The sequence below is a fragment of the Bombus bifarius genome, unplaced genomic scaffold, assembly GCF_011952205.1.
Source record: "Bombus bifarius isolate JDL3187 unplaced genomic scaffold, Bbif_JDL3187 scf7180000008199, whole genome shotgun sequence".
NCBI classification, from domain to species: domain Eukaryota; kingdom Metazoa; phylum Arthropoda; class Insecta; order Hymenoptera; family Apidae; genus Bombus; species Bombus bifarius.
Window position 1 is genome coordinate 1,654,894 of NW_022884505.1, and position 13,815 is coordinate 1,668,708.

At 38.4% G+C, this 13,815-nt stretch overlaps 1 protein-coding gene across 1 annotated transcript in view; it reads right to left on the minus strand.

Moving 5' to 3' along the window:
* Positions 1-237: 237 nt before the first annotated feature.
* The window catches only part of LOC117210033 (plexin domain-containing protein 2), a 44,910-nt gene continuing 31,332 nt past the window's right edge, over positions 238-13,815 (minus strand). The window contains exons 2-8 of the mRNA XM_033452620.1: positions 4,391-4,875; positions 3,809-4,150; positions 3,187-3,379; positions 2,898-3,107; positions 2,400-2,798; positions 2,179-2,315; positions 238-2,097 (exon numbers count right to left, since the gene is read on the minus strand). Coding sequence (XP_033308511.1) covers positions 2,029-2,097; positions 2,179-2,315; positions 2,400-2,798; positions 2,898-3,107; positions 3,187-3,379; positions 3,809-4,150; positions 4,391-4,875 — 1,835 coding nt within the window. The 3' untranslated portion in view covers positions 238-2,028. The remainder of the gene's footprint in view (positions 2,098-2,178; positions 2,316-2,399; positions 2,799-2,897; positions 3,108-3,186; positions 3,380-3,808; positions 4,151-4,390; positions 4,876-13,815) is intronic.

Here is a 13,815-nt window from a genome sequence, read left to right on the forward strand (position 1 = left end):
AATTAATCGTGATTTTCGTAAGCTAATTTTATAATATAGAGATATTATTTAAAAAAAAATCACCTACTTTTTAAATTAACATACTTTCTAACACTTTCTTTGTTGTTAAAAAGTAGAAATTTGCATAAACGTTAATCTTCGACAAGAAGAAAATACTTAATAATATTCCATTGCCAATAAATGTATCAAAAAGTTGATTAAGGGCACCTTTCGATATTAATTATACTTACAATCATATAAAAATTATATTGCTTTAATATGCTACTATATACACTGATGATCTAATATTACCGATATATATGAATTTTTCATTGTTGCTTTTTTCCATGTATTATTACTAATCGTAAGTTAAGGTGCTCATGTGTTTAAAAATCTTTTCATATAAAATATATTTATATATTTTGTATATATATAAAAATATATATGTACACATCTGAACATACGATATGTACATATATATACGCGTATTTAAAATTTAAAGGGTGAAACTACAGTTTACGGATATTTAATTTATTCCATTCAGTATATTTTATATTCCTAGGAATTGAATATTCTGGAATGTACCAAGGAAAAACAAAGAAGACGAGCATAAAATGAAATTATACAATTTGTTGCGTCATAAAATTCTCTAAATATTGCTGAAAGTTTGTTTAAAAATTTAATTCCCATATACCATCCGAACTGTAGTTTCTAGAGGCTAGATCGGAACTTGATCATTCAACTGATTTTTATTAAAATATTGCTCTTCACGTCGCAAAGATTATACATATATATATAAATATATATTTATAAATATATATATTTGTATTATAATATATAATTTATAAATATATAGATACATACTTATATTTATAAACAATTACTGAAGTTTATATAACGATAAAAAACGAATTCTCTCTTTTCTCTCTCTCTTAAACAATAACAAAGTATACGACATGATACTAAAATCACATAAACGCTCAATATCCAGGGGGAAGGATTTCTTGCCCGTCTTTCGATAATACGGTTACTTCGACTACGAAAATGTAACAAATGTTTCCGTGTAGTCATCATTCACAATAACAGTGTCCGTTTGTCTCTCACTGTTAATTATTTGTTCTAGAAACGTTTCATCTTTCGAATATTGTGATGGAGCGTGACTTTCTTCGAAAGAAAACATTAGAGAAATTATACGTTATAAAAGGTCGATTCAATATTTTCACGGGCAACAGTAAGTATAAACTTGTTTTTATGTGTTTTTATAACATTAACATTACTGTACAAAATTTAAAATCTCAATAAACTTTCGTTATTCCGCTCGCTGATACAGTGAAGGTCACTTTCAAAAGTTTCCTCTATACCTTTGTCACTAGTAGCTTAATTGCCATTTCTTCGGAAATTAGCGTCGTAAATTTAATAATAGATAATTTTGCAATACTTGTTTATAATAATTTGAAATACTTGTTCTTTTCCCTTTTCCAACACAATTATATTTGTTTCAGTATAAATACAGGGTGAGTCGGAAATCGTACTACAATCGGATATGGGGTGATTCTACATGAAAAAATCTGATACACGCGCATTATACATTTTAAAATTTATTTTTCTCGAAAAAGCAAAGCATCTCATGAAAATATGTTATTCTACATTTTTTACTTATTTTTATATATAGTTTACATTCTTGTGGATTATTTACTTTTGTTTTAATTAATTTATTATATGCCTAATTTTCTCGTAAACAAAGTCTCGGATGAAAAAATGTTATATCAAATTGTTCTCTTATTTTTTCATGTAGAATTACCGCTTGTCTGGTTGTACTACGATTTCCGATCCCTTGTATATCGGTAATAATCGGACATGTTATTTTACGTTAATATCAACAAATAAGTATCATATATTGACATATGGCAATTAATAAAGCGACACGTGCGTAATTGCAGGCTAACGATTCTGTACATAAACTTGCAGACTTAATACGGTGTATATTTAATAGGAAGTTTGGTCCGATAGTTCTGTACTAATTGCTGATTGCGTTTCGATTACATATTTCTACATGTGAATCGTTGCTGCTGTATAACGTGCTTCTCCTCTTCGCCAACTCCATTGGCTTGGTCGATACTGTACAAAGAAGATCAAAAATATTTCTTTAAAACATTTCTCTCTTTTTTTTTTACTATAACAAATATTATTAATCCTTACCCTAATTAACATTTGTCCGGACGTACTATGAGGATTGCGGTAAGCATATGCAGCCCACGCGGCTAAACCTACGACTAAACCAATTACAAGGAGAATTCCAATAATTCCTGAAACTCCCATGTTCATATTGTCCCGAGCTAAAGATATTAAAAGTAAAATATCATTATGATTGAACGAACGATTGCAAAAGTGTACGTTAATGGCAGAAATAAAGATCTTACAACGCTCTAGAGGACTCGATCCAGGTTTCTCTTGCTTCGCATTCATTTCACTAACGGTAACAGTCTCTCCCGAATGCATGCGTAAAATGTGATTATATTCGTCGAGGTGTTCCTTGCATGTCGTAGTTGGTAACGGGCAATTGTCAATTGCTTTTATCATTCGAACATCGCAACCTCTCAACAGCCAATCTTGTCGCGATCTAGATGTTCCGGTGCTGCATTGATTCAGTTCTGAACACCATTTGCAGTCGAAGCCTTTTAGTTTTGTCAAACAGTCTCTGCAATTATCCATTTCTAAACAGGTAGGCAGTGCATGTAGATAAATCACTGTCCAATTCTTAATGTCCTGCTGATTAAAGTTCACGCGATGATATTCGTAAATCGTTTTTCTGCGAACAACTGTGAGGAAAGAAGAAAAATAGTCGATTCGATCATTGCTTGTTACGATGAAATTTTCTCTCAGAATGACTTCAACACGAGATAACACCAAATACTTACAGAACACTATTCTGTCCATGATATAAGCATCGCTTAATCCAACTTTAACAGGATGCGCCGTATCTTTGATATGCTCTACCATCAGAGGGATCACCGAGTATACAAACACGATGTCACCGTTTTGATGCAAAGTCACTTGAAACGTGAATGCCCCTGTCTCAGGTTTGTCTTGCAATACCACCTTCTCCCATACAACCGTGAACGCCGTTCCTGCAATTAACATTCCCATTTATTTACGACTATGTCTACTTGCAAACGTGTATTCTCTCTTCTAACGCTCATTACCAACCGTTATCGACATATTTCACATAACTATCATTAGATAGTCGCGTGTCGAAATTTGCCATTAGTGGTGCGATATATTGTGTGGCGGCTAGCCAACTGTGAACGTACTCCCCGGTGTACAAAAATCCTCCGGTGGCGATGGTGATGTTACGAACTTTGTGACCGTAGAAAGGGAAATCGAATTTCAATTTCACCGTCTGTTGGAACAAACAAAAAGAAACTTTTTAATTACGTTCGAAAACGTTGTACTAACTTTCTCGTGAGGAAAGTTAGGAAACCTGGAAATTCAACAAATTATAAAGCTTCACGCTCAACTAGAGTAGAGTTGTACGCAATCCACGAGGAAAAAGAAAATTCTGCATTTTCTTTAACGGGCGATTTTTACACTTTACTCTTCAAATATACTCTACATATTCTACTTGTCGCGTCTACTCCGCATACCAAACTTCATAATTTGTTAAATTTCCAAATTCCCTTTCCTCGTTGAAGTTAAAATGTTCTATCTGTTACTTGGAAACTGAAGTTTCACGATTTTCTTTGCATACAGATGCTACAGAGATAGGACATTTTTAACTAAGGAAGGCAGTATAAATGAGAAAAATGGCAAACACTTTTGATACACATACCGCTGCTCGACGGTGACTTTGACTAAGTAAGTAATTGACCTTCAAATCTGGATGATTATTTATATCCACCCAGAATTTCTTCCCTACAGCTTCATCGATGATAAACGTGCTGTTGTAATATTGATGCGTGTCATACTCCATTTTCGTGATATTGTGCTGGGACAAAGTTTTGTTGGATAAGTCCGAAAACTTGCTGATAGATATGTCTCCGATACTGCCATCGGAATCATCTTTGTTGTCCGTTGATTCCGGCACAGACTCTGCGCCCTTCGTCGAATTTTTCTTAGCGTCGGTAGTTACATTGATAGAGTTCGCTTTACCTCCCGGAATTGCCGATGGAACCTGCTCAAAGGGAACAGAATTAATTTTTAGTTGTACACGAATGCTTCTTAATTCGAACATATATAATATAAAAATAAAATATTATTCTATATGCCTCTACATATAGGCTGACCTCCTTTCGTTCGTGTAAGGAGGTTTGCCCGTGCGCAGGGGTATTCTGGCCGGCTTTTAATTGCCAATAACTAAGAAACAAAGCCGAAAACGCAATTGTTTTATTCTTGATGAATACAAGAATTTTACCGGTTCTTTGGTGGAAGAATTCTTTCCGTAGATCGATACTATCGGCGTTGAAGTCTCCGGTTTGTCCAATCTAAGGGTAGGCGTCACAAGTCCTTGTTCGCCTGACGAAACTGTTGTCGACGATGGAGATGACGTAGGAACCGTCGATTCTGTCGGATAATCCGTCAGATAGTCGTATCCATCGTTCGTTGGTACATTCGACGCATTCACAACCGTCTGCGATTGTTGTTGCTGCGGTTGCGGCTGTGGCTGCGACTGCGATTGCTGCGACTGCTGCTGTTGCTGCGACTGTTGCTGTTGCAATTGTTGCCCCCGTGAGATTCGCTCGGTTGCAGGATCTGGCTTCTCATCCGCTTCTCGACGGTACCTTGTTAACACTTCTTCATCGTCGACCGCATCTTCGTCGGACACGTAAGCCAATTCGACTGGTCCAAAATCGTGCAACGACTGTCCTCCCGAACGTCCCAATTCATAATGGTACCGACCTGGAAATATTCCAACGGGAACGAGGTGAGTTTCGATCAGCGAGAATCGATTTTTGTTGAACACTGTCGCGGAAACGAAAAAGAAAAAGGGAAAAGAAAACCGGGCTCCGCCTACTTCCTGGTTAAGAAATAATTCCTGATTTAGAAATATTTCAACCAGCAGGGTAGAGGCAAGTCTCAGTCAATTCGACCGATCGCTGCAAAGTTAAGAATTTAATTAATGTTAATGATTAGTGGGGCGTGTAATCGTTGCAAGAGAATATCCGCATCGGCGTTATCAAACGCACCATTGATCGTCTCAGAATGCAAACAGAAGGTATTTTTTATTGGCGGAGTCAAATCTGATGCCGGTTACGTTCGATGTCGAATCGATCGAATTATCCAATCTAAAGTGCCCTATCCATTAGGCGTGATATTTTAACGTCATAACGAACAGCATTTAGGAAATGTTTAAGGCAAAGAAAGAAGACGTATCTGCAAAGTTTGAAAAGCAAAGGAAAGGGCAATCGATTCATTGAATCGAACTTCAAAACTACCGAATTTCAAAACTGCTTGTCCGTGAAAGAGCAGAAAACGATTGGACGCTTAACCAGTTGTTGGCGGATTTTAATTTTAGAAACCTCTCTCACGGAGTTAGCTCGTGGAGTGCGTAAATAAATACAAGCGACAACGAATATACTCATCAAACGCGGTTAACTGGTTAAAGTGAAACAACGTCCATCGATATAATTGGAACGACGCGGACCGTAAAAGAGCGAAGACCGAAATCAAATTAGTCGCAAGTTACGGCTTGTTACTATCGATGCACAGTTCGATTCACGGACAGGATACGCGAGAACAAGCAGTTGTCAGGGATTTTCATTGGGACGGTGACGCGACGCAGCGTGTCTCGACGATTCGAATCAATTTATGGATTGCATACTTGGTTCGTCAGTGGGGTCGTCCGGTCATTTTGCACACCGGCCTACATTGAACGTTCAGATCGTGGCCCAGATCGGTATAAATTTCAAGCATCGATTCCAACGTTTCTCCATTAAATGACCCGCGCGTTGCTCTAGCTCGCTAAGCTATTCTCCACTTCGTTTCGCTCGTAACAGTCGCTCGAAGTTGTCCCGGCTGAGGACAACGCGGCTTCGTAACGGTTATCATCGGTGCTTATCACCGTGGATTTTCATAAGTTCGTAGAAAATTTCAGACGTGTGACGATGCACGGAATGGTATCAAATGAAACGGTCCATGAAACAGGTCGCGCGTATTTACGAAAAATCTATGCTTCCGTCGACGTAAGCGAGCAATTAGGATCTAGCTGAGACTTCGTTTCTATTCATTGGATATTACAATGAAACTTGACTTTGCATATATACTATGCTTATGGAACGTACATTCCACAGTACGTTCCATTACGTTGCACAAGCAACGCGGTTTTTCCACAGTTACATTCGAAGGAAAGATGGTATCGACCAAGAAGCGAAAGTTGCTCCAATTCCTGCAGCGCTAGTTTAAATCCTAGAAATTCCAAGATCTATCGCTTTGCGAAAATAGCTGTAATTACAATCGCCGCGTTCGATTACGGAAACGAAGGTAGACTAATATTTTCACGTACGCGTAATTATCGCTCTTAAGCGGAGGGGAAAAAATGGAAGCAACGGAACGAGCGTCGAAGAACAGGATGTTAGCTGCTCGTGACAAACTATCGCCGGATAGAGCAATAAATTGACGATCCGACGTTATTAGTCGAGAATGCACGAAGCTTGACGTCAGTATAAATTTTCATGCTCTGAAAGCTAGCTCGACTAAACGTTCAACTGCCAATCGTTAGTCGTCTCCCTACGGACTCTAAAGAGACGCCAATTTATTCGAGTGTCGTTAGCCTTTATTCGTCCGCGTATTGTGCAGCACACTTTTCGACGAAAATACATTTGCCTGACGCATGGTCTCGCGATCCTCGTTTGGAACGAGGACGCCGACAGTCCTCGATCGAATCGCTCGGATTGATCCTAAGATACATATGCGCATATTTAGGAAAGTTCGACAACTCGAGGAAGCACGAGGAAGACCTTGAACCGGCCGATCGAACAGAAATTTCGAATTCAATTATCGTCGACTGAACGACGATTGGCTGGTCGTTGGATCTAGCATTTCGAGTTGCCAATTTCTCAGTGAACGAACGCCTCAACCGTGTAAACTAACGGTACGTGTAATGCGATAGATTGCGCGATATACGTTACACAAATTTTATTTACGTAGGACGATTCTAAAAATATACAGCGCTAAATATACAGCTACGAAATGGCATAGAACTCGGATCTACGTATTGCGTAGAGTGCAGACTCGAAGAGATTTTCGATTCTAAGATAGACACAAAAGTTCTAATCTCGCGAAGCTTAGATTCATTTACGATAGATTCACGCTCCATGGTACGTTAGAAACGAGGACATACGGAAAGACCTTGGAATACCAACGGTTAAGGAAGAGATCAGCAGATTCGCAAGAAGATACAGAGGAAGAATAGCAACGCACCCGAACCGGCTGGCAGCGGAAACGATCAACACAAGCATAGAAAGAAGACTAAAAGGGAAACACCCAGCGGATCTCATAAAGGATATATCCTAACAAACACGAAGATGGTACCCCATTGGGGGTAGCCACCCACGTGATAATCAAACAGCTAAAAAATTCTACCAAATGTCCAAATTGGGCAAATTGTGAATGTGAAATATTAAATAAAAAAAGAAAAACTTTACGATAGATTTAATTACGGGAATTTGCAAGATCGAAGAGAATCTCTTTTTTTTTAATTATTTATTTATTTACATTTTACAATTTGTCCAGTAGGACATTTGGTAAAATATTATAGCTTAGTGATATAGCGATATAGCATGTGGATGGCTACCCCCAGTGGGATACCATCGAAGAGAATCTCGAGAGCCTGGAATGCTCGAATATTGCTCGAAGGCTTCTGGATTTTTCAAATATTTACGTAAATAAATCATTCGATTCGACCTTTGCCTGTGGTTCGAAGCATAACGTATTCACGCAAAGACATTTCGAAACACCTGGAACATTCTTCGAACCATCGGATATCTTTGATTACCATAGAATTGCTAATATATAATAATACATCTTATTATCATAGTAAATCTTCGTTATAGCGAATTATATAAATATTCGTACCGCACGACCGAGGATCCTGTGTTCCATTCGACTGTATTCCACAAACGTCGTTTCCATCGCACAGTGAAGACTAAGCAAGATCAATACGTTACTTTATTTTTCTTTTTTCTTTTTTTTATTTATTTGTTCAAATTCTACAATTTGTCCAGTAGGACAGTTACTTTATCTATCTCTACCTACCTGGACCTCTAATTTATCGAGTCTATTTATTCGAACAACTCCGATTATACGAACGAAACGTGATAAAAAGCGGGCAAAATTACTCTCAGTATCTCACCTGCCTCGTTCTCCGGATTTTACCAATTTCATACCATCCAACCGTTAGATATGAAAACGTTTAGAGTAAACAAAAACGGAACACCCTATAGAGTTTCGAAGATGGTATCCCACTGGGGGTAGCCATCCACATGCTATATTGCTATATCACTAAGCTATAATATTTTACCAAATGTCCTACTGGACAGATTGTAAAATGTAAATAAATAAATAATAAAAAAAAAAAAAACCCTATAGAGTGTTCGTTCCAACTTCGTCGATTGTGTCGACTCTTCATACTCTTTCGCTGCGCGCTACAGGCAACGCAAGTATTTCTTAGGAGCGTTCCCGCAGTTTTTAGCGGAGTTGGATATCTCGATTATACGATTAATCTGACTTTAATTGTAACCTTAATTATAAACAGTTTAAACGATGGGACGAAAGGATTAATTAACGACGGCAGCGAAAACTCCGACACTGGAGAAAGCAGCGAAGCGGATAACGACGATATGAACGAGTAGAAACGAGTTCAATATTCCTGCTTATATATATATATTGTTAGGTTTTGTTTGGCTCGTTTTGGTTGCGTTGCAGTTAATTTTTAAATTCAGATTAAATTGTAGCGTTGTCTGTTATTTAATGCGATTGGAAATTAAACTGCAGGTTTCGGCTAACCTGCTACGCGCAGGAGTACTGGCACGTGAGGGGGTTAAAGTTGGTGAAAATAAATGTTCGCTTAATCCTACTATATTATTAGACAAATATTCTTCACAAAAAAATGTTTATTCGTATTCTAATTGGATATTGACAGAACGGTCGTTGAAATTTCGAATACTCGGAGTTACAATCGTTCGCAATACGTTTTCGTAAAATAAGAATTTGAGAATTGCTCAAAAAGTTAAAAAAAAAGGTTAAAACTTAAAAAGTTTAACAAAAAACAACATCAGGCACAGTATCACTGGATTCTCACCTAACCATTTGATACATGGGCAAGTTAAGTTAAAGATAGAGAAAAAGCGTTTCGAAATTGACAAACAGAAATATTTTTTTTTTTCTATTTTATTTATTAAAATTACAATTAATTCTCGCGTTGAGAATTTTCAGTAATTTTTCTGGCGTGGCGCAGTGACATGGCTGATTATTTATAATAAGTTAGTACTTATTATAGATAAGTATAATTTATAAGTAAGTGTTATAAATAAGTGAATATTACTTAATTTAGATAACTAATTGAATCTAGCGTTTAGGTCTAGCGGATAGTGCCTCTTCAGCCTGCGAATCTGGTCCGTCGTATCAAGTAGCCCAGTGATTAGGGGGGATACGAAAGTTGGCTAATTATTCGTAAGAGAAGAGTCACCATCGATGAACTTGATCTTGACATATGTCGTCAAGGCCACTCTCTGCAGTGAGCACGTTACGTTCCATACAATTACTTGTAGATGCGTCTTAACTTTACAGTCGCTTAACTTTGCGCGTTTGCTGCAAATCTAATTACAGTATAGTAAATTTCTTCTACATACCCAGTATCTAACAACATATTTGTGAGCGATTATACACTGTCTAGCGAATACGTTGGTACGAACGTCTCACGACATTACTTATTTATTTATATTTAATTATTTCAAATATACTTGACGAGTTGCAACAGCAAGTTCTCAAAATCGAAAGATTTCTTTACCATTTGGAAGAATTTTACAATCAATTCTCATTGATAATTATAAGTAAATTATTCTGGCGTGATAATAGATGATCATCGTCTGTTTGATTCTAAAGGTAGTTAAGTCGAAAAATGATTAGTTTGAAAGATATCTTAAATTTAATATTGCAAGACTCGTTGTACGGAAGACGAGGAAAAATAAGGCATCGTTTACAAGATTACAGTTTTTATGCTTTTTATTAGTTTTGAGAAGTCGCTAAACAGGATTTAATCGAAGATTCTGAAGGACAAAAGCAAATAAATATATGTCGGAGATGAAAAGAACACCGGAGCCTTTCGAATTTTGGATAATCCCGCAATATTGTAATCTAGAGTCTACTATAGCTGTAATTAAACAATTCAATGTTATTCAATCCGATTGTAATTGTTCGCGAGTTGTGATAATGAGCTTGGGCTCAAGGCGACAGTCAGTCGCCGAACGTAGCCGCGGTCACGGGATGAACGCTTTGTCTAACAAAGGTACGGAGTAATTCTATAGCTCTTCTTAAAAGAAATATTTCTGGCGGCACGCGACAGTAAACATTCCAACGGTTTCTGTCCCGTGGCTCGCCACACGCAGACCCTATTCTTCGAGCAAGATGATTGCTAGATGTCGATGCGTCTCCGCAGTACATGTTCAGCTAGCCCGACCTGGACAGCTACCTGGACCAGATCATACACCGCGGGCCCGACGGACATCAGACGTCCGCTCCCTTTTACGGCGTACCCTCAATAACCTTAAGTCCCCGTTATAAATCCCATTAATTTGCTTGCTAAGAATATTGTTTACTACGGCTTGACAAAGGAAAGTCGGGTTTTCCCGCGTACGATGCTTTCTAATAACAACTTTCTATCGAGGGCAGCTAAGACCCTTCCTAGTCCACCAGCCTTCGTTTAACCAATTAACAACGAAGCCTATTTCCCTCACTCTCTTAGCCAAAATCGTCACGAACAAATCCGATGATCCCGTGCACTAGACACACCCATCACTAGCTTTCCTCCGACACAGCATCGTCACTGTACATCACTGCTCCTACGACCTCAGGAGAGTCAAGTCAAACCTCTTCTACACCGTTGGAAGAGTCAACTACTTCTTCTATACCGCGAGGTAACTCACCAACTAAGTTAGAACTCTAACGTCTAAGCACGAACACTCAGCTCCTCTAGTCCACTCACAAAGTTCAATTATAAGAGCCTTGCTCTAGCGTGAATATCTATCGTACCTTCGGGCGACAAGTTGAACAGTGTAACTTAAGTGTTGAAAATGAAACCTTATAATTCTGTGAATCACAGTGTTATACTAACTCAACTACCCCTGTTATCTTAACGGAAATCAGGGGATCGATCAACTCGTGGTGTCGATTGCTATAATCGCAACGGGAATTTACGACTCCCGTTGACGTCTCTCCTCGCGAGTGCGTCTCCCCGCGATTGGTCGAAAATATAATAACTATAATGTATTAATATATTGGTAGCGCTGTATAAATTCTATATATTAATCCAGATGAAACATCACAGTGGTGTTTTCATCCAGAAAAAGTAACTGTCTTCGTGTTATGAAGGAAGTGCTTTAGGAATGACGTATCCTAAATTCAACCAATACGATCCTATGTCTATCGAGGATTGTCCGGGCGAGCAGTCCAGCAGCAATCTCGCGGTCGTTCCTTCTACTGGGGAATGGTGGACGTCGAGCAGAGTTCCTCGTTGTAATCGCATAATCAGCTTTGCCAATTCGTCGTTCAATGCTTCCTTAGATTGATTGGGCGGCTTTACAAACTTGGCTGGTAATATTCTAATCGAATTGAACTGGTGGTGCTGTATTAATCCCCAGTCGATCAACAGAACGACGAAACCCGTTTCGGTTCGTCTTAGGAGCTGAGCCCTTTCGTAAAAACAATTATTATACATTTTTACTGGCACGGCGGTGCATACCTACGGACAAATTTGCGATGTTTGGCTGGTACGCCATAGGCCACGATTGCATTATCCATGTGAGTCTCCTGGTCATTCTCGGCCATTTTTCCAGCCGGACCCAGACGGTAGTAAGCGATTCCGTTTCTGACACGAAGATGCGAACTTTGTCCAGGAAACGTTCTCTCGGTCGCGCTTGTCGTTGCATTCGTATCTTCTGGCGTTCTTTCTCCTGAGCACACTGATTTCTTGCATGTTCCGCTTGGTATGTCGAGTTAGTTCACTGAGAAGTCCCTGTCACACACTCGGAAATCTTGTCACGAAGTTGGAATGTCAGCGTTTAACTATGGTGATTTTCTACTTGCTTCTTGTAGTAACTACTGGATGTTTCTGATTTTCCAGAATTCGGGCTCTCTTATATAGGGGGCAAGAATCCCTTCCACTGTGGTGGTTACCACGGTGTTATTGTCGAGGACAATTAAAATAATAATTCCCAAGGACAAAGGGCAAAGGCAAATGACAAAGCCTATTCCTCTCTTTTCCTTTATTAGTATCGAGACTAATAAGGACTAATTACATCTAATAAAGACATTTAATTAAATACCTGATAAATACCACATTTTAGGATTTGTATACAGAGTGCGTCATAACATCTGTACATCTTTTAAAAGAAACTTAAAAACTAACGAGAACCACTGGTTGTAAACCAATAGTGTGGTTGTAAACCACTGTAGCAAATTCGATTTATATTTTATGGATCTTCACGGTTACATATGCGTACCAATTAGGCGTTAATTTGATGACGAATCGTTCGAATCGTTGATTCAATTATTTGTTTACTTATTGATTCATATCGGTGTATATCGGTGTATCTGCTTTCTCTCAAGGGCAGCAGCATCCTTTTCCAACGACCAACACGAATTAGCCAATAAACATTAACGTACATTTCCCTCACTTTCGCTCGCGAATCGGCTATCTCGAAGTATCCCACCGCTACTACTAATTTTGTTACGTGGTAGAGGTGAGTGGAGCCTATTTCGAAAGAGAATGTGGCTGACGAGCCAGTTTTATCACCCGAGGCTGGGGAACTTGGTGTTTTGCGACCAAGACTGCACAGAGGGATTCCAAATGAAGTGACCTCGATACGATCAGAAGACTCCGTAAAGTCGTTAGATTTAGTGAAATCAAAGAAGGAAGGAGGAAATATAGAATACAAATTTTTCGTTCGAAGCTTTGTTTTCGAGAAAATCGACTTTGAATTTTCGCTCGGTACGCGTGCACTTTATCGCGTCTCGTTATAACGGATTTCACTTCTTCTTTTTTCGCGTAGAATCACCCCCTTTCCGCTTGTACCACCAGTTACCAACCACCCTGTATATTATGTTACACAGTCGAAAATATTGAATAAAAATTTTTTTTAATTTTTAATTTTTCCATCGAGACAACGATCTACAGTGAGATCCGTTATAACGAGACGTGATAAAGTAAACTAAGAACATAAACTAAACATAAAGTAAACTAGTAACATATCGAAACCTATATAAGATACCTCATCGATCGACGATACTAATCAATTTTTATTTGTCGTTTTCACGAATATTTTGATCGTATCTAAAGATCATATTAATACGTTTTAATAAAAAGATAAAATGCTGTCCATGGTAAAAAGGAAAAAGAAGAAAGATATTTTTGAAACAAAAATATGTTCATGCACCGTGAACGTTCCGGTATATCGAGAAACTAAGCGAATAGTTCGCAACGTGGTGGACGTTGTAGCTACGAGTCGCGTACCTGTTACATGTTAACCTTTGTTCTTCACGGAACGATAGGTATCGATCATGGGCAGGGGAGGTCGACGACACAAAATGAAATCGTTAACGTGCAGTGCGTTAAACAGAATTAGG